The following is an 18,338-nucleotide window of genomic DNA, read 5'->3' as shown; positions in this document are numbered from 1 at the left end:
TCTCTCGTACTTTTTACCCTTCACGTACATAGTAGATGATACCACGAATATATAAATGAAATATTTTTTTACATCATTCAAGTCATTGTATTCCGCTACCTAGTACCTACTACCTACTTCTCTGCCATCCATATACATCCCCCTAAATACTTCTTTACTGCATCCACCCCTTCCGCACTTAATGATGAAACAACACCGACGTATCCGTCCGGCCTGATCACGGCAATGGCACCGGCATCTTCACTCACTCCATACTGTCGGTATGCATCCCCATCGCCACTGATAGCAGAGCAATAGACCCTCATCTCCGCCCACTCATGCAGAAAAGCGGGCACATCGCTCCACACGAACGATGAAGTAGGCAGCACTGCCTTGGCTGGCGAAGATGGCGACAGCCCCACCAACGCCCGAGGATAGATGGCGAGAAATTGCAAGAGGTTTCTGGACGAGTAGGTGCGGCTTACATCCCCAACAAAGCCACAGAGCGAGGTTATAGCCTGGCTTGATTTTCCGTTAGGGTTAAGCAGGTCCATTGACGTAAGGCATAAAATACGGAATGCGCCTGTAGTTGGGATTTCTATTCATTTCATTAGCTTGCATCCATTTCATAGTAGCTATGGAAAGGTAAAGGGACAAACCATCATGTATATCCCGCGGACAGCCGTCGGCATGTCTCTTCAGCTTGACATTCAACAAACGTCTACCGGGCCTCAGAATACCCGCCAAATAGTCCGTTCCTATCACAGTCCTCTCACTCATAGACTTATTAACCACGACACTCTCGGGGTACTCAATTCCACAGCCACTAGTAAACCCATTGCCCGTTCTAAACACCTCGAGAAACTGTTCGTGTGTGAGGTCTGTACCCGTCTCATCGGTTGAGCCGATCTTTCCAGAAAACATAGATGAGAACGACTTGTCAAATTCAATTAGCTGCTGTGCAATAGTGTGACGTTCTGTCTGGTAGGTGTCTAAGATATTGTCTGCTTGATTAGGGGAGAAACGGGAGGAAGGTGTTAGCCCGTTGACGGAGTAGGCGAGTTTCCAGGCTAGATTAAAGGAGTCCATCATGGAGACGTTCATTCCTTGGCCGGCCTGAAGCATTGGTTAGAGCTATGGTTATAATAATACCGTTTATAAAAGATAACCTCACCTTTGGGCTGTGGGTATGGCAAGCTAAGAAAAAAAGGCATGTTAACTTCAACCGTGCTGATTTACAAAAAGGGGGCTCAAGGCTCACCATCTCCAACGATAAACACTCTTTGCTTTCCGACCGAGTCTTTAATTGCAAAGTCATTGGTAACTCGCTGGCCGATTTGATATGCAGTCCACCACTCAATCTCCGTGCCTTCTCTCTGCTTAATGTAATACGGTTTGATGGCTTCCTGGGCCTGTGTCAAGATACTCTCCATAGTAACCTGTCCTCGCCGAGCTCTCGTACCATCGCCTGCGATATCAGGTTCATTGACTTTAACGTCACCGGGAACCTGTACGTAAAGCCGAGTGATGTAATCTCCCGTTATAGATTGCTCGCGAGGAATAACCATGATAGACCCCGCGTCAGAATGGACAACAGTTCGTCTTCGGATATCTGGAAAGTCAGTGTCAACAATGAGATCAATGACACCCCAGATGTGATCTGTGGTCTCTCCTTCAAGCTTCAACCCCATGCAGCGTCGGACGGTTGAGTGTGCACCGTCTGCACCAACGAGATACTTTGACCTAAGAGTTCGCCGTCCATCCTTTGCAGACTCAATCTCAGCAACGACAGGGAAGTCCGGATCTCCTTTCTCGTCAATCCGTACATCAAGCAAAGTGGTAGATCGCTGGACACCCCCTTTTGAGTATCGAAGCATATCATCTTCTAGGATACGCTCTATTTTACCCTGGTGAAGGGTGATTTCATGTGGGTATCGAGCTGGAAGGGCGACATCGTCCACAATCGCCGTTCTTTCAATGCCTGATTCTGTCTTGTCGACGCTACAGCCGGAGTCTGCATCGTTCTGCTGTATGGGGTTCCAAAATGCAACTTCCCATACCCCACAACCGTCCGTCAAAATCTCATGCATCAGCCCCATGCTCTTCAGAACTTCCATTGTCCGGGGCTGTATACCATCCGCCTGGCCGGCTTTCAAGATACTGTCTTTGGACTCGATGCATAAAACTGATTCGTCTCCGAGCCCATACCGAGAGAGAAGCAGCTTAAGCAATGATCCTGCAGGACCGGCCTGGAATCAACCACGCACAATAAACCAAGTCAGCCAAATGCGTCTTCATCTCCATTCATGCATTCTTCGTAGGGGTACGGTCAAGGATAATTGATAGTTTAAAGCGCATTATTACCAGGGGAGTTATACTCCGTATAGTTCCCCAGTATAAAAGTGTAATCAAACGTACCCCTGAGATGATAACTTCATATTTATCATACGCGGCGATGAATTCGGGCGTTGTACGAGGTAGAGGGGGAACAAGCATCGCCATCACCCTAGGGTCACGGCGATTGAGGTCTGTTTCCATGTTGACAATGATACCCATATCGTTATATGCGATACTGGACGGCCTTGATCTTGTTCGAAACTACTACTCTGTAGTTAGATGAACGATAGTTATAATTTGTAGACCATGGTCAGAGCCTCGTAGATATGGAAAGCCAGCGAGCCTGTGCTACCCTACGGGCCGCTGCTTCGCCTGCGATCGCGAAAGCGAAAGCCATCCCCCCTGCCGATGTAACTGTGAAGCCCATGCCCTGCATGGGCTAGCAAGGCTGCAGCCGCTCTCTCAGGGATGAGAAACGGCAAGGCCAATAACCTACGTCAAATGCTCCGTATATACGAAGGGGATGTCCATTTATATACCACATTCACGTGATGGTTAGCCAGGGTATCACAATACCTATCACAATATCACAATATCACCATGTCACAATGTCACAATAGTCTATCATGAAGAAACATCTACGAGCTGTTTGAGCTTCGCTTCGTATACAAGACCCGTCACCACCAAATGCGACAATTCACTAGCTCGGCTACCTTTTGGGTTGAGTTAGTAGATCCTAACAGCCACCACTACGATCAAGTGGACTATGTAGCGCCATTGCGAGATCTGAGCCCGGGCGATCCCTGGAGGTAATTCCGAGATCGATCGCCGTCCGGGGGAACAAACGAGAATCGATGTAGATATCTTTTCCTTGGCTGGTCAAAGTTGCTGGAAACGCGATGTAGCTAATTCCACCTCTTTTTTGAGGACCATACCAGCTGATAAAGACTAGATATATATTTTTAGAAGCAACAGACTCGAAAGTGGATTGTTTCTCCATTTCATGCTATTCTCCGGATAGGTGTCTTGTAGATAGCGCAGCGCATAAAGAAGCTTATACATCTCAAAGGGACTTCGCTCCATAGTGGTATCAATCATGAATGAACACATAAAATCTAATCATAGGTCTAGCTCACCCTCCTTACCCTATCTCGCATACGCGGGAGGGACAGGACAAAGAAGGAAACAACATCAAAATATGGTCTCAACGGGACGTCCAGCCTTATCTTAGATCAGTGCCCGAGCCGTTTCCTGTACAACCACTACCCTAACTCGCCTCCAGAAAGGGAGTGGGACGGCACATGCATAAACACGGCAACTTCCAAGCGGTGAGCAGGTCGGTTCGAGAAAATACATAGGAGATAGGTCACATGAAGTAGAAAAATGAAATGATATTAACACAGTAAGGTAAGTGCGAGCTATCATACGCATGAGCTCGAAGGATATTGCATGAGATACAACGTGTTGAGAATGGGCAAATCGGGTCGTATGGTCTAATTGGAGGCCGAATAGGCACATAAAAGAACGGCCCCAGTGTCGTTAAAGAAATTAGGTTGATGGATGTAGAGTGGTCATGTCGGAGGGTGAAGTAAAAATTATAATTCTTCTTTTAAGCCGCACAAATCAGTGCCAAGGACTTTGTCGACCATGTACCAGAATCGCCAATATAGATTCGACTTCTGATCATCAAAGGATCCATCTTCTCGTAGAGCTGGTCCATCGCCAACGATGTCACCGGTAAACCAACTTAGGATCGGGATAGATCGAATCACTCGTTCTGTGACGGATGGTTGGGGAGGGAGCGCTTCAGATGCCGGACGCACGACAGCGCGTCGGACCGTGGGTATATGTGTCATAAATTCAGATTGGGGCTGCTTTACCTCGGGTTCGGGTTCGGGTTGAGGCTGAGTGAGACGCTGGCGAAGGGTGTTTGTATCTACTTTTTGGCCAGAGACTGTTGCAGAGCTAGCGGTTGCTGTGGACTGCACAGACGCTGGAGCCTCGTAATTCATGCTCTGACTGCCAGACTGTTGCTGGTAGGTGAATGAGCGGGGTAAAGTTGAGCGATCATATTCGTTTGACTGCAGTAAGGTAGAGGATGTGGACGGTGTGAGGGTCGGATAGATTGAGTTTAATCGGGAGTGTTGTTCTGCAGCCTCCTTTAGTATCGGGGCGTCTTCTTGAGGGCCCTGACCATGATATATCTCGCAGTGAACAAGGCAGCCGTCAATTTCTTGCGGAGAGAAGTGGCACGCCCGGTCAGCGGCGGGGAAAGAGTCAAAGGTCACTTTAATCCAGTGAGAACCGCCAGCATATCTTTTCGATTTCCTGTTGGCATCAGCTGAGATCCCCGGACGGATCACAACATCGCCTCCACTCAGCAATTGAGGGTACTTAGGGCAGATATCTGGGTCTGTGCGAGAATAGTCTTCACAGATATAGCCTTGTGAGATGCGCTCAAATTTGTCTATGACCTTCCACTCGGAGCCTTTGTCTCTATAGCCATAGAGTATACATTCGGTGGCAACCGCATCAGAGGGTATCCTCGTCGCCGCGTCATTCAAAGCTGTGTTGTTGGATGGGAGTAACTTTTGCTGTGCTTCCTCCTCTTGCTGTAAGCTAAATAGCCTGCCGAATTCAGCGACATTTGGATTTTCACGCTTGGCAGGTGTCCCAGTTCGTGTCGCTGATCTCGTAGAACCGTAGCGTGTGTTTCTCCTTTTCCCAAATGGGCCTGTTTCCTCTGGTGGTCTTCGTGGATTTCGGGATTCGCTAGACGGGGCTGAGTGTTAGAACGATTTTCTAAATGTGACAAACGTAGGGTTGACAAAAGAGGCCAGATGAGAAAGGGTAGCTCTCTTCGTCGGCAATAATATGGTAAGGTGAGGGCGAGGTAGAATGGGTAAACAACGGCTTACTCTTTGTAAACATAGCCCCATGGCAGGGTGTTTCCCTTCTCGTCTTTTGCTCGCTCTTCGAGCGGCACCGAGTGGTATTCCATCGCTTTTGTCTGATCAAGTAAGAGGAAAGTTACGCGACCGTCAGGGATCCGTCAGTTGCGTTGCCAGAAGTCGATGGAAGCAAGCTGTCGCGTTGCTTGGTGAAGCTGTAAAAAATTATCTTGACAATGACGTCGGGAAGGTCGTGTCACGTGGTCTATCACCGACGTCAAAACTTCATCTATACGGATGAAAGATGAGACCAGTTTGGAGAATTGAGCTCAGCTGCTTCGTCATGGGTAGATGAGTTCTTTGTGCCGCCGATTACTGCATGAACTATTCAAATGTATATTATATTGTGGATTGCAAGTAACGCTAATATTTAGCTACTCTCTTTGAACATGAGACAGCCATCACCATGGCATGGAGGAGTGCAGTGAGCAGTACCGCAATCAGACAAACGACTCCTGTAACCATTGGCCCTAACTGGCGGAAAGATTGTAGAAGTAAATAGGCAAGTTGGGGGAGAAAACATGATTAGATAGGCAACGGGAAGAAGAGGCATATGTGCTGCCGTGAGGCATGTACCAATCTTTAGAGAAGAACAGTAAAAAGAACAAACACACGGGTGACAGACGAAGTGAGCCGAGTAACCGAGGGAATAAAAAAGGAAAAAGGAATATCTCCAAAACAGTAAACAGGATTACAGACCAAGAAGGATATAAAGACCGCATCAATATCGAAGGGAAGCAGAAAGCAAGTAGCGAGTGCGCAGTGCCAAAACGGAGAGAAAGGACGAAAAGGCGAACAAAATGAGCTATCTACAAGACTGAAAAAACACATCATAATATGCGATGTGGCACGATGGAGCGTATGTTCTGTCAGTCCATCCGGCGCAAAGCACCTCCATGGCCGGAATGTGATTGGATCCGCGAGGATCGAGATATCGGTATAGATGCTGGGGGGGAAGGGGGACAACGACCACGGGATGGCAAAAGAAGCGAAAGGTTGGGAGAGGTGCAAGGCAGAATGCGTGAAAAGCAAGTAAGTGAAGAAAAAAAAGAAATCAAAAAAGAAAGAAGCAGTCGTATCGACGTGAGGCGAGGTATTAGCGTTAGATTGGCGTCGCAAAAATGAATCGGAGTATAGGGGACTATCCAGCAGTCGGAAGATGGGCGCGTATTCGAAGTAAGTGTGAATCCGGTCAAAGATGAAGCAATAAATAGGTAAAAAATGGAACAATCAGGGGTTGGAAGGAGGTGAAAATAAAATGTTAGCCGTTCCGTCATAGTCATCGTACAAAAAAAATTATAAAGGCGCAATTTTATAGAGGCGCGCTGAGGTCGTAACTGCGTCTTCATCGTCAGGCTACATGTCAAAGAAGTTGAAAAATGTCGGAATAAGAGGTATGTCCTTGGTATGTCGGTGTATGAGGTGATGGTTTGGTCTTCTTCTCTGCGTGTCAGCGTCTCCTTCGCTGGGCATGTTCCAGTCGACTGTCGAGGCTTTCCACCCTGGCGCGAAACGACTTGACAATGTCTCTGATGCGCCTGATCTTATCGAATTCATTCTCCAGCTCGTCGATAGAGAGAATGATCTGCCTGACTCGTGCGATTTCCTTATCGGCATCTGCAACGACATTGCCTGCCTGGTCGTAGGTATTTTGTATTGAAATCTCGGATTGCTCGTTCAACTAGATCAGCACAGAGTTAGCTCTTCACTGCTCCAATAAAGCCGACCATGGTCCGAAACAACCATAATATAAAACATACATAGTCAATCCTCCGCTGGATGTCCCTCATAAGGTGGTCGAGCTGGTAGTAGAGGGCCTGGAGGCTGTCGGGATCCAGGAGCAACCTCCCCTGCGTGCTCGCGGCGCTGGCTGCTCTCGAGCTGGCGTTGCTATTCCTCGCCATCCCCCTCCCCCGCGCGATGCTGCCATTATGGCTCCCTTGTAATGCGATCTGCTGCTGGTGCACAACCATCTGCCACTCGGCAGACGTGAGGCCAAGACGGGCATCGGGAATAGACGTTGATACGGACATTGGGGATGGGCTTGGTATATCAGAGACATGCTCCTCAAAACATAGAGACGCCGTCAGGGAGCTGGATTAAGACTGATATGTGGGAGAGGGCGCCGTTCATGATGGATGGAGAGGGAGCAGGACAGTGGCCGCGGACAGGGAGCACCCCGTGAATCCACGTCTCTTCTCTTGTTTCTTTTCTCTCGCTGTCTTGTTTCTCGTTGTCCTTCTCTCGTCCTCTCTCGTCTCGAGTATCGGCGCTGGCAGACGTGCCGAGGATTCACGACGCAGGAACAGGAGCGGCGACAGGCGACGGCGAGCTGGAAAAGCTTTCTTTGCAGGCGACAGCGAAAAGCAACGGGAAGCAGAGCAGAATGGTACAGGTCAGAATACAGATCGCAGAGCGACGAAGAACCCAAGGGCGGGCGCTTTTCAAGGGCGATCCTAAACGGGAAAAAGAAAGGAAAGGAAAGCTGCCAGTATTCTACACAGGACGCTCGTCTGATCACCGATCACTACGCTTGCGATCTAGGGGCAGCGGCCGAGATGCGACCATAGGCTGCAACGCGGTCGATGGCCGGGTAGACGGAGGTGTTTACTCTTACAGGTGAGCGATTCTACGCCGTCGGCTCAGTATTTAATGCGTTCGCAGGTTCTTCAGGCTGCTCAGCGGCTATATCAACCCTTCTCTCGCAGGGCGCAAATGCATAGCATCCAGCCAATCGACGAGACTCCTACAGCATACAGCGTACAGCGTACATCATCTACGGCAGGGAGAGCATATGCAGAGCGTTCTCGATCGTCTGGCATGTCGAATACGGGCTACAGATATCTTCCGCCGTGAGGAGCTCAAGCTCTTCGGTATATGCAGAGCCTCAAGATAGACCTGGTAACCGGACAAGGGCTCTGATGTCTACTGTCTCTGTCTCTGTCTCTGCCTCTGTCTCTGCCTCTGCCTCTGTCTCTGTCTCTGTCTACGGTCTACGTTGCTGTCTATACGTTTCCGGCGGATGGACTTCTATTCTACAGCTGCCCAACCCGTGAGGCAAAGCCATTCTCTTACGCAGCAACAAACGCCCAAGTCCCGTTGCTTTTCTCCAATTCCTACCCCAGACGTTCAAGCGTGTTTTCCTCAATGAAATGCAGCCCAATGGCAGGCCGGGAGGCGGCAGATATTATGTACAACGACGTGAAATGGCCGTCCAATCCCAGCCCCGGCAGGCCTACCGTACGTCTAATGTGCCTCGTAGACCTTTCGAGCTGCATATTTCCTGCATCAGCGATCCATCGCTGCACGAATAGGACGAGAATATATACAGCTACATGGAAAGAGGCTTTGCTAAACGTACAATTTCCCCCCCTCCGCCAAATTCCCTCTCTTCACCAAACTGATATGTCCAACCTCCTCTCGCACCCGCGAATCGCCCACGAGGCCGGGCAAGGCGCGTAGTGCATCGCACTGGTCAAACCTGCGGTTACTAGAGAACTGTGGTTGATCGCGTATCTCATTTGCATAATCCGCCTCGAAACGGAACATGCTATACCCATCCAGTACTTCCGACCACCGTCGACGAAACCCATAAAGGAGACCCAGCGTCGCACTACTGACAGCCCATATAATAAATAGCACCGCAGGCACTGGCAGAGGAACCACTCCCCGGCCGATAATCTTGTCCTTTCGCGATGAGGTCACGTTGGCAGGATGATAGCGTGGCCGAATGCTGAGGTGCGAAGGCAACGGACACCAATTGGCGGTGCTACCAGTTGGGTCATCTCCGGAGAGGTCTCACCATATTGAATGGGCTTACCATCTTGACCCAAGATGGAAAAGAAGGACATGTTGTATAGCCCGTTCGATTCCAATGGCTGACCAAGGTTGGTAATGGGTGAGTCTATTGCATGGTTTAACGTCCAGATCCCCCTGGGGACTATTATCCAGCCTCCGGGTCCGCTCCAACTGGTACCGCAGTGCATTAAGAGCCCCATGGCGTTGCCGACTTGCCAAAAGTTGTCTTGGAGCATCGCCGCCTCAACCCCGAGAAGCGCATATCTTGACAGATTGAGGACAAACACACCAACCACGAACCAAGAGTAGAAGAGCCAGATTTCGCCGAGGAGGCCGTATTTAATGAGGTCCTTCTCTCTTTTAGCAACGTGGTTCGAGAGGATAGTAGGCGGTTACTGCTGCCGGAACAAAGACGGCCATAAGTGCCTGGATATAATATCGGGTAAGATAGTAACCAACATCATTGGTATATTTATGGCTATTGCTACCACTCCTGGTGAACAGAGACCTTAAGCGGACTTTATATGTTTCATTGCTCTTCGTATCATGGTTCCTGTCATCGCGTGTCTCTTAAAGATTACGCATCGTCTCACTCTATAGGGGCCATGGGCAAGCTCTCAGGGCTGGCCTGGCGTGCTTGAGATGCCATGGCTTATTCCGCCTGTCTGTTTTTCGACGCATCTTGGTTCCTGCAGCATGAAATTGAAGCATTTAAACATGGCGATGGTAGTTTTTTACGTAGCCTCCTCAGCCTGTCAGGGATCTCAGCCCTCCTTGATGCCATGCAGCTAGGTATAGCCAGGCAGATTATTCAGTCTGATCATTTCCTGGCGCGGATCTTTAGTATAGAAGAATTTATCCAGGTGGCTGTCGTAGTGTTCCGTTGAATGTAGTAGTTTCGTGGTAGATTTGCTTGAAGCTAGAAGGTTTTGACCTTAGCAACCACCAAAAAAAGCACTACCAGCTCTATATATTTAAACAAATATTGGCCCAACACCACCAACGCACCGTTTATTCCGCCATGGCCAAAGATAAGGAACGTACGGTCAACCCTGCGCAGGCTCAACGGCGTCTTGAAAAGCAAAAGGCGCTCAAGAAGGGCAAAGCAGAGGTGCAGAGCCGGCGCAATGAAAAGCTAGCACGGCGCAACCCCCATCGGATCCAGCGACAGATAGACGACCTCAAAGCTGCCGAAGAACCTGGGAAACCACTCAAGCCGCAGCAGAAGGAGATTCTCGAGGCCCTAGAACGAGATTTACGTGCTGTCAATAAGGCGAGAGAGGCACTTGGAGATAAGGCGCCCGTGTTTGGACGTGGAGATGGCGGACCGCGTCGAGACAGAGACGGAGACAGAAACCAGGGCCATAACGTGCTGGGAAAGAGAAGAAGGGAAGGACAGCATGATGGACGTCATTGGAGGCAGCAGGAGAGTAGTGGCAGCGAGACGGATGAGAGCGTTCGACGAATACCTATGCCCAAGGACACACCTCCCCCGATCCCTCGTCAACACTTCCAACGACGGCGAGGAGGACCCAATAATGCCAATTCTGGTGAAGGTGAAGAGTCGGTCACTGGCGGGGAGCAGAAGATACACCAACTGCTTCCTAAGCCTCAGCAACCAGAAATGAAGTCCGTCTACGAATCAGCACCTGTGATCAGGAACCTTCAGAAGGAAGCTATCAACAAGTTTGTACCGACTACGGTGAGGATGAAACAGGCTGCCGTCAAGGGAGAGGGACAGCTCGTCGAACCTGAGGAGATGGATCGACTGGAGAAGGCCGGTTATATTGCTACGGGTGGGAGTGGTAGAATTGCCGACCAGAAGACAGACAGTGCTACTACGACTGCAATGGCTGCTGTCTCGTCCCTCGAGGAAGAGGAGGAACGGTTCAACCGCGAGCTCAAGTCTGTACAAATCGAAGAAGTTGAAGATGAGGGTAATTGAACACTCTCGACCTGCCCATCGATCTATCATGCCTGAAGCAGAAACTGAATTCAGATATTCACCCATCCCATCATCATGCGTAAGGCTCCTCCACGTCCTTACAATTCCAGAAATTAAACGAACTGACATTATCTGTTCAGTATAGTGCAGTGCATAATTATCGATCGATCCTTTCCTCCATAAGACGCTCACGCGCAAAGCAATCCCCAAGCTGCAACACCACCCCAACCAGCATGCAATCCCAAAATCCCCCAAACATTAGCCAACTCATACTCGGCGCCGCCAGAAAAGAAAGCACTCCAGCTAATAAGCCCCAGAGTAGCTAGATGGTACAACAAAAAACAGGAGCCGACAACACGTCCAACGTGGGTTTTCCGGATATGGTAGTCCCGCAAAAGCCAGGCATTCAGAGCAAATGGAAGAACCAGATTGCCGCTGTTTCGACAGAAGAATCGCGCCATTGCGCTTTCAAGGAACGGTACGCGGTTGGGGAAAAGGATCGTGGAGCCGGTGTAAAAGATATACGTGTCCGCGGCATGGAGAAGCACGGCGGAGGCGTATAGGTACTTGATTATGCTTGGCTGGGTGAGGCCCAGAGTTGCGGATGTGGAAGCCTGGAATTAAGTAACGACACGATGGTTAGAACTCTGGAGAGCAGGCCCTTTGGTCAAAACCCGCGGACAATTGGGATGTATTTACCATGATGTCTTAGTTTTACCGGATGCAATCCTGTGTTCGCTGTTCACTATGAGATGAAGTCAAGGAGTAGGTGTTTTCTCTTCTCTAGTCTTCTCGTGTATGAGGTCGCATTCTCTCCGCCGATATATATACGAGGACAGGGTTGCGCTAAAACCCATATGCAGATAAACCTCGGCTAGAAGAATATCCCAGTTATGACGTAGGAATGGATGGAAGATCGAACAAGAAGTCCAACAGAATAAATAGATTCAGAGGTTACTCGCCCTATTTTATCGCTGGCTGCTAGACAAAAGGAAACAGACATAAGAATCGAGAGTGACTGGTACAAATCCGCCCGTTCACACCAAAAATAAAACGCCATGCAGATGCTACTCCAACCAAGACCGAAATATAGGATATCAACGACAAAGGAAAAAACAAAGGAAATGTAGGGGTGTAGGGAATGACACAATACGAAATATGGCCGACAGTGATATCGAAATGAAAAGTTGTAAAGAAAAGGAGAGAGTCTCCAGTATCGCGCAGCCGGAAGAACTTCCAACGTCTATCCAGCATCCAACCAAAAAAAGGGTATTGCCTTGCTCTATCCCTAAATCCAACCAGCCAGACCAGGCCACCTTGTAATGTTTCTGTTCCAACATGAAACATGCAATCAATCATTTCACGTTATTTCGTACTTTCAGCCTTGGGCTCATCGAAAGTTACGGATAATCTTCTTGTTTCTAGCCAAAAAGGGGCTGGGCATCTCGTCTTTCTCCGGGTCCCAGGTCGCGGGAGGATCTTGCTCAGTGGATCTGAACTGATTAGCCGTCAAGCTCGCAGGCGCAGATGCGCCGGTGGCAGGGATTCTGGTGTCCGCGGTGCGCTTGACTTCATCGATTGAGCGGCCACCAGCACGAGCCTGCGCTAGCTCAACCAGTGAGCGGCCACCCATATTTCGCTGCATTATGGCTTTGAACATTTCTTCCCCGCCAGGGCCGGAGCCTGCTTTCGGTGGAGGTGGCAGCATGGCCGTCTTGCGCGATGGCGAACCTTCAAGCGCTAGATTGTTGTATGACGGGATCTTGGACAGGCGATGCTGCGGTGATTTGTTTCTATTCTCTGTCGAAGGATGGCGAACTTCGTTATGCTGGGGAGCAGCCGAGTTGGCAGGCTGAGTTGGACGAGACACCGGCTTGCTTACAGGGAACAGGTTTGGCTGAGAGCTAAGCTTCTGCATCATAGCTGTGGTGTTTTGGCGTAGGAGTGGTCGAGGAGGTGCCTTGCTCGGGTCTATCTGGACCTTTGCTCGGGTTGGTGACGGTAGGTCGGGGATATCGTCTTCATCATCGGAGTACATAGTATCCCACTTGGGCTTCATACGTCCTCCATCTGCAAAAATATTCTTCGCCGACGCTCCTGCAGTCCGGCGCGGTGATAATGACAGGGAGGCAAGCGACATTGGTGATGGCTCGGCCATCTGAACATCCATGGGAGATTCAATCGTGGTTTTAGAGCGGCTGAAAGGAGTGCGATTTCCTTTTCTCGCTGCCTTCTTCTGCTCAGGGGTAGGGGGGTCGAGAGAAAGCTCGCTCAAGTCGGTGGATGAAGGGAAGTCAGTGTCATCACTCGATCCCATAGAGGAATTATGGGCAGCCTCGAGCTGGGAAACTCCAACGCTCTGTTTGTGAGCCATCTCTTCCTTGTATTTTTGCATCTCTGAGGCGACTCTCTGCTCGACCTCGACCTCAAATGTCCTACGAAGCTTCTCAAGCTCCATTTGCACTTGACGATCAATCTCCAGTCTCGCTTTGACCTCCCATTCCCGACGGACGGTGTTTTCAAGCTCCGTCCTCATAGCTGCTTTTTCCTTCTCTAGTTTTGCGTAGCGTAGCTCAAGTTCCTTGAGTTTATGCGCTGCAGCTTCCTCCTTACTCGTTAGAGATTTGCTAATCTCAAAAACCTCTTGCTCCTTTCGCATTAGACGTATCACAGGCAGTTTGAGCAAGGCTGCCGTATCCGGTCGATGGTCAGGGTTAACCCTCAAGCAGCTAGAGATGACGCTTCTCAACTCGCTTGAATAGACGTCTGGTAGAGGTGCACATTTCCCTTCGCGTATCTTTTGAACCAGTTGAACATGCGTGCGGGCGTTGAATGGCGGTTCTTTCTTGCAGAGCTCATACATAATGCAGCCCACTGACCAAATATCAGAGTGCAGAGTATATCGCTCTCCCGCGGAGATTTCCGGGGACATGTAAAATGGCGTGCCCACGTAAGTCGAAGCAAAATCGTGTGAACTCATCTGTTTCGATAAACCGAAATCGCCCAGCTTGACGGATTTATCGTCTCCCAAAAAGACTAGATTTTCTGTTAGCGATCATAAAAGTAAACGAGGAATAAGGGCAAACGTACTGTTTTCTGGCTTGAGATCTCGATGAAGAATCATCACCTGGGCCTGCTTTCCTTTCAAGCCTGACGATTTAGGAGATGGACCCAGCACATTGGATCCAGCTTCGGGGGGGTCAACACCATAATGGCAACGGTAGAGAGCTGTTGCTAGCTGCGAAAACACACGCCAGACATACTCCTCCTCCGCATACGTGCCCGCCAGCTTATGTGTCTTGATCACGCGGGCAAGATCTCCTCCACCACAATATTCCATGTACAGGTACAGGTCCTGTGTCGCTTTGAGGTGCTCACGGTGGTAGTATGCGACAATATTTGGGTGTCGGAGGGAACTCAGGACGTTAAATTCGGTGGTAAGCTGTTCACGCTCCTTGTGGGACATTTTGACGTAGTTGATCTCCTTACGACAGAGGATCTAGAGCAGCTGTCAGTATATACCGTTTTATCGTAGAGAAAGGTGACATACAAATCCATCTGCCTTTCTCCGAACCTTCCGGATCACACCAAAGGAACCGCTTCCTGTGACTGTGTATTAGCTACGACGCACTACTTAGAATATAATAGAACTGCTGCCAGGGCCATCACTCACCTATTCTTTCAAGGAGCTCATATTTATCAGCTTCAGCCAATGCGATCGCCATGCTGAACTATAGATGTAGATAACGCAGGACAAGAAGGATCAATGCATAGACAAGAATAAATATGAACGAGAGAACAACCTGTTTATGTTAGTACTGGCGTCGGGAGCCTCGAGTAGGGACGAGCTGCAGGAAACACAGATGTGCACAGGAAGAGTCTTCAACCTATCCTTATAATTCAATGTTTTGGCCTTGAGCTCGTTGCGCAGCAACCAGCGGCACCCTTGCTTAGTCGCCGGCTTAGTCACCAGCGGCTACCGGTCACGGGGAAGGACGCTAGGACAAGAACAGATTAGCGTTCTGCGGGTAAAGCGGTGTGGGTAAAACTTCGCTGTGATTGGCCGATCGGAGATACCTTAGAGCCGCCCGTTATCGATAAGCTTTTCTGCCACTCGGACGTCCGTTTTTGTTGTTGGCGGACTCTCTCTATACAGGCCCGTTTTATAGAGAGGACCGATAAGCCAGAGCAGCGGCGGCCAGCGAGAGTCGAAGAATGGAAGCGATGCCGGAATCACAGCTGTTGCGGAAAGATCAGTTGGAGACCAGCTTGTTCAACGAGCGGAAGCTGATCGATGCCGGGAAGCTCAAGGAGGACAGCCCGTTGGACCTGAGTAAGCCCTTTCGGGAGCTATGCCTGGCGTGTCGAAGAGGCGATCTCAAAGCGTGTCAAGAGAAGATAACTGAGGGAGCAAATATCAACGGCAGAGATGTATTTGACTGCACCCCTCTAATACTGGTGAGTGAAGCCCTCACTATTCCAACCTGTCGGGAATGTTCGGCACGGTGGCAAGTAGCCCAAGGCTGCCTGTCGGCCTCTTTTTTTCTTCCTGGTCAGGTTGGAGAGTGGAATAGGTTCCTTCTCTTTCCCCTTCAATATGATTGTTTTATAAGAAGAGCTAAAAGGGTAACAATTGCTCTGGTTTCTTTCTTGGTTTGAATGAGAAGGCTAGTCTTTGTGGTCACTATGAAGTTGTACAACTTCTCCTTGATTCTGGTGCTTTGTGTGAACGAGACACTTTCCAAGGCGAAAGGTGTGCCTATCCCCCTTTAAACCCTTGTTTAGCCCATGGATCCATGGATACTTTGTCGCTTCCCTCAAGTTAAGAAAAGCTGCCTGAGAACGAATTGCTAATTCCTCATCTTGTGGCCTTTGTTGGTGGTAGGTGTCTCTATAATGCATTAAATTCCAAGATACGGAATCTCCTTCTCGAATACGACTATTCAAAGTCGGCGGATCCTCTCCAGCCTCTTGCAGCCCATGTAACATCCCTGTTGAGTAGGGAACACCCCCAAACGTCAGACATCGAGGTCACGGCATCAGGCGAGTCTTTCCATCTCCATAAGTTTATCCTGTCTGCCCGATCGCCGTATTTTCATAAGAAACTCTCCGCAGCTCCAGAAGCCACTACATGGAGATTACCAAGTACAATTCCGCCTCCTGCATTCAGCGCCGGAATAAGGTACCTATATTTTGGGGATGCTCCCAGAGATCTAAGATCTGGCCCTGGCGCGGGTGGATTTACCGAGTCAGAGGTGTTTGAGGGGATAGATCGGATTGCCAAACATCTGGAACTCCGCAGTCTCGTTGATACCATCCTGGAAAGTGGCGATCGGAGACTCGCAAGACAAAGACGATCAGACGAAGTCAGCAAAGGACGTAACCAGCTGGAAACATGGTTTAATGAAAATATCATCAAACACAAAATGACAGTTGACACAAACAAAGCAAACGAAGTAAAGTGGGTGCGGGATAACACCATATTCGCCGACATTCTCCTTCGAGCGGATGAGGATGAGGTAAAAGAGGAGGAGATAGAGGAAGCTGAGGAAGCTCAGGAGCCAAATCACGCGGACGGTAATGGGGGAATACCCATAGGCGCCTTCTCGCAACTATCTATGAGCCCACCTATGCGAAGATCTAAAAGGAAATCCGTCATTTTCCCTGCCCACCGAGCTATGCTACTCCGATCCGAATTCTTTCTCGTCATGTTTTCCTCTAGCTTCCGCGAAGCCCAGGTGACGGACCACTTGCAAATCGTATCAATCGATTGCACGCCTGAGGTGCTAGAGATCGTCCTTAGATTCTTGTATACGGAAAAGGCGGATTTCCCTCTCGAAATCGCGGTCGATGTGCTATTTGCCGCAGATTTGCTTTTAATTGAGAAGTTAAAGACGAAGACAGCAGTTCTCATCAGTACACTAGGTAGCGGAAATATAGCTTCGCTGGCACGCAATTCACCGGATACGCCTACACCAGAGGGCGCCGAACAACCTATACCAGCAAAACAAGGAGAGGAGCAAAGCGATGTCGACGACCCTATTGACGTCTATGAAATAATTCGCGCAGGTTGGCTGATGCGCGTACAACGATTAGAGGAATTCGCCGCCCGATACCTAGCGTACAAGCTAGAAGCGCACATCGACAGCCCCGAGTTTGAACAGCTAGTCATCGAGTCCGCTGAGCGCATCCAAAAGCGGCAAGAAACAGACTCTATTGAATTGATAGATGATATTCGCTACTACCTTTCTGAACGATTCAGATTGCGCTTTGAGGACTCCGGAATAGACATGTTAGAGCCTGAGCAGGAAAATGTTCATCAGGTAGAGCAGAGGCCCGGATCACGACCACCTACGTTGTTCAATAAATTGCCTGGTGAGGTAGACCTAGTCGAAAAAATTCAACGCCGCGAACAGCAAAAAGCCGCTAAGCTGGAGGTTCTAAAGAAACAAGAGAATGGGGAACCCAATCCCACGAGTGTGATCCGAACTCTGGATGGCCAGGATGCAGGTGATGAATTTTCTAGGGATGCTATCAATTATGAGCACCTTTTAAATAAATTGGATAAGTTACTGGAAAGGTTAGGTTTGGATGCTTAAGTACCTTTCTAGTTACGCCTAGCTTCAAAAATCTGTTCTTAGCATATATTTGACAGTTATACGATCGTCGTTTAGTTCACACATCTACCTTATTCAGAGCATATACTCGGGTTTCAATAGGTATGGATCTGTTAAAAGGACGCGTCAAGGAAATAAATAAAGGGTAGCGATACGGCCACAACTCACTGGCTATCCTCACACCTCTCCGGTCCACCTCCTAACTATTAAGTATGGCGCCGGACTTCTTTATTCTAGTAAAGGTATTCCCCCTAAAAGTAAGTGACTCGATGGAATAAAAGATAACTAAGCCAGAAGGTAAGTATTGAAGATAAACATTCTACGGTTTCATTAAGCCTGCCAGTGAATATGTATACAATGGTGATACTCGTACATCAGCCATCTCACAAAACGGGATTGTCGACGCCGTCATGGTATAGTAATGAAACGACGAGAGTTAAGAAGTACTAGACTTACCCTCTAAGCTACCCCCAAAAGCTTCTCTTTGATCTACCTTTTACTATTTAGGCTACGTTTTAGGCCTGGCCCTAGGCTTACCCCTTAGGTTTACCCTCTAACCTACTCTTAGATATCTTTAAAAGCCAGCTTAACTAAAGTATTCTCTTAGAGGTTATCTTTAACTAAACAAGTTTCCGTGACACTATGCAGAATACTTAATAGATAACTAAGTGGTATAGGGTTAACTAGAGAGGTATATGCATGGCAGCACTA

At 49.0% G+C, this 18,338-nt stretch overlaps 6 protein-coding genes across 6 annotated transcripts; 2 read left to right on the top strand and 4 right to left on the bottom strand.

Moving 5' to 3' along the window:
* Positions 1-113: 113 nt before the first annotated feature.
* GIQ15_00249 (putative Phenol hydroxylase) lies at positions 114-2,535 on the bottom strand (the record flags this gene model as incomplete). Its single annotated transcript, XM_033547666.1, has 5 exons — positions 114-577; positions 639-1,095; positions 1,154-1,176; positions 1,241-2,228; positions 2,398-2,535. 5 exons carry the CDS (start codon positions 2,533-2,535, stop codon positions 114-116), a joined length of 2,070 nt encoding a protein of 689 aa, XP_033408617.1.
* A 1,376-nt stretch (positions 2,536-3,911) lies between these two features.
* On the bottom strand, positions 3,912-5,317 carry GIQ15_00248 (uncharacterized protein; the record flags this gene model as incomplete). Its single annotated transcript, XM_033547665.1, has 2 exons — positions 3,912-5,088; positions 5,235-5,317. 2 exons carry the CDS (start codon positions 5,315-5,317, stop codon positions 3,912-3,914), a joined length of 1,260 nt encoding a protein of 419 aa, XP_033408616.1.
* A 1,400-nt stretch (positions 5,318-6,717) lies between these two features.
* Positions 6,718-7,300, bottom strand: GIQ15_00247 (uncharacterized protein; the record flags this gene model as incomplete). Its single annotated transcript, XM_033547664.1, has 2 exons — positions 6,718-6,948; positions 7,028-7,300. 2 exons carry the CDS (start codon positions 7,298-7,300, stop codon positions 6,718-6,720), a joined length of 504 nt encoding a protein of 167 aa, XP_033408615.1.
* Positions 7,301-10,086: 2,786 nt separating this feature from the next.
* On the top strand, positions 10,087-11,573 carry GIQ15_00246 (uncharacterized protein; the record flags this gene model as incomplete). The annotated part of the gene is made up of 2 exons (XM_033547663.1): positions 10,087-11,002; positions 11,356-11,573. The coding sequence occupies 2 exons, from the start codon at positions 10,087-10,089 to the stop codon at positions 11,571-11,573; spliced, it is 1,134 nt and encodes a 377-aa protein (XP_033408614.1).
* An 827-nt stretch (positions 11,574-12,400) lies between these two features.
* Positions 12,401-14,735, bottom strand: GIQ15_00245 (G2-specific protein kinase nimA; the record flags this gene model as incomplete). The annotated part of the gene is made up of 4 exons (XM_033547662.1): positions 12,401-14,046; positions 14,101-14,509; positions 14,561-14,613; positions 14,684-14,735. The coding sequence occupies 4 exons, from the start codon at positions 14,733-14,735 to the stop codon at positions 12,401-12,403; spliced, it is 2,160 nt and encodes a 719-aa protein (XP_033408613.1).
* A 1,701-nt stretch (positions 14,736-16,436) lies between these two features.
* GIQ15_00244 (ankyrin repeat and BTB/POZ domain-containing protein) lies at positions 16,437-17,609 on the top strand (the record flags this gene model as incomplete). Its single annotated transcript, XM_033547661.1, has 1 exon — positions 16,437-17,609. One exon carries the CDS (start codon positions 16,437-16,439, stop codon positions 17,607-17,609), a length of 1,173 nt encoding a protein of 390 aa, XP_033408612.1.
* Between the last annotated feature and the right edge of the window lie 729 nt (positions 17,610-18,338).

The sequence above is a fragment of the Arthroderma uncinatum genome (genome assembly GCF_011692745.1).
Source record: "Arthroderma uncinatum strain CBS 119779 chromosome Unknown scaffold1, whole genome shotgun sequence".
NCBI lineage: Eukaryota > Fungi > Ascomycota > Eurotiomycetes > Onygenales > Arthrodermataceae > Arthroderma > Arthroderma uncinatum.
This window is presented reverse-complemented; position numbering and strand designations above follow the sequence as displayed.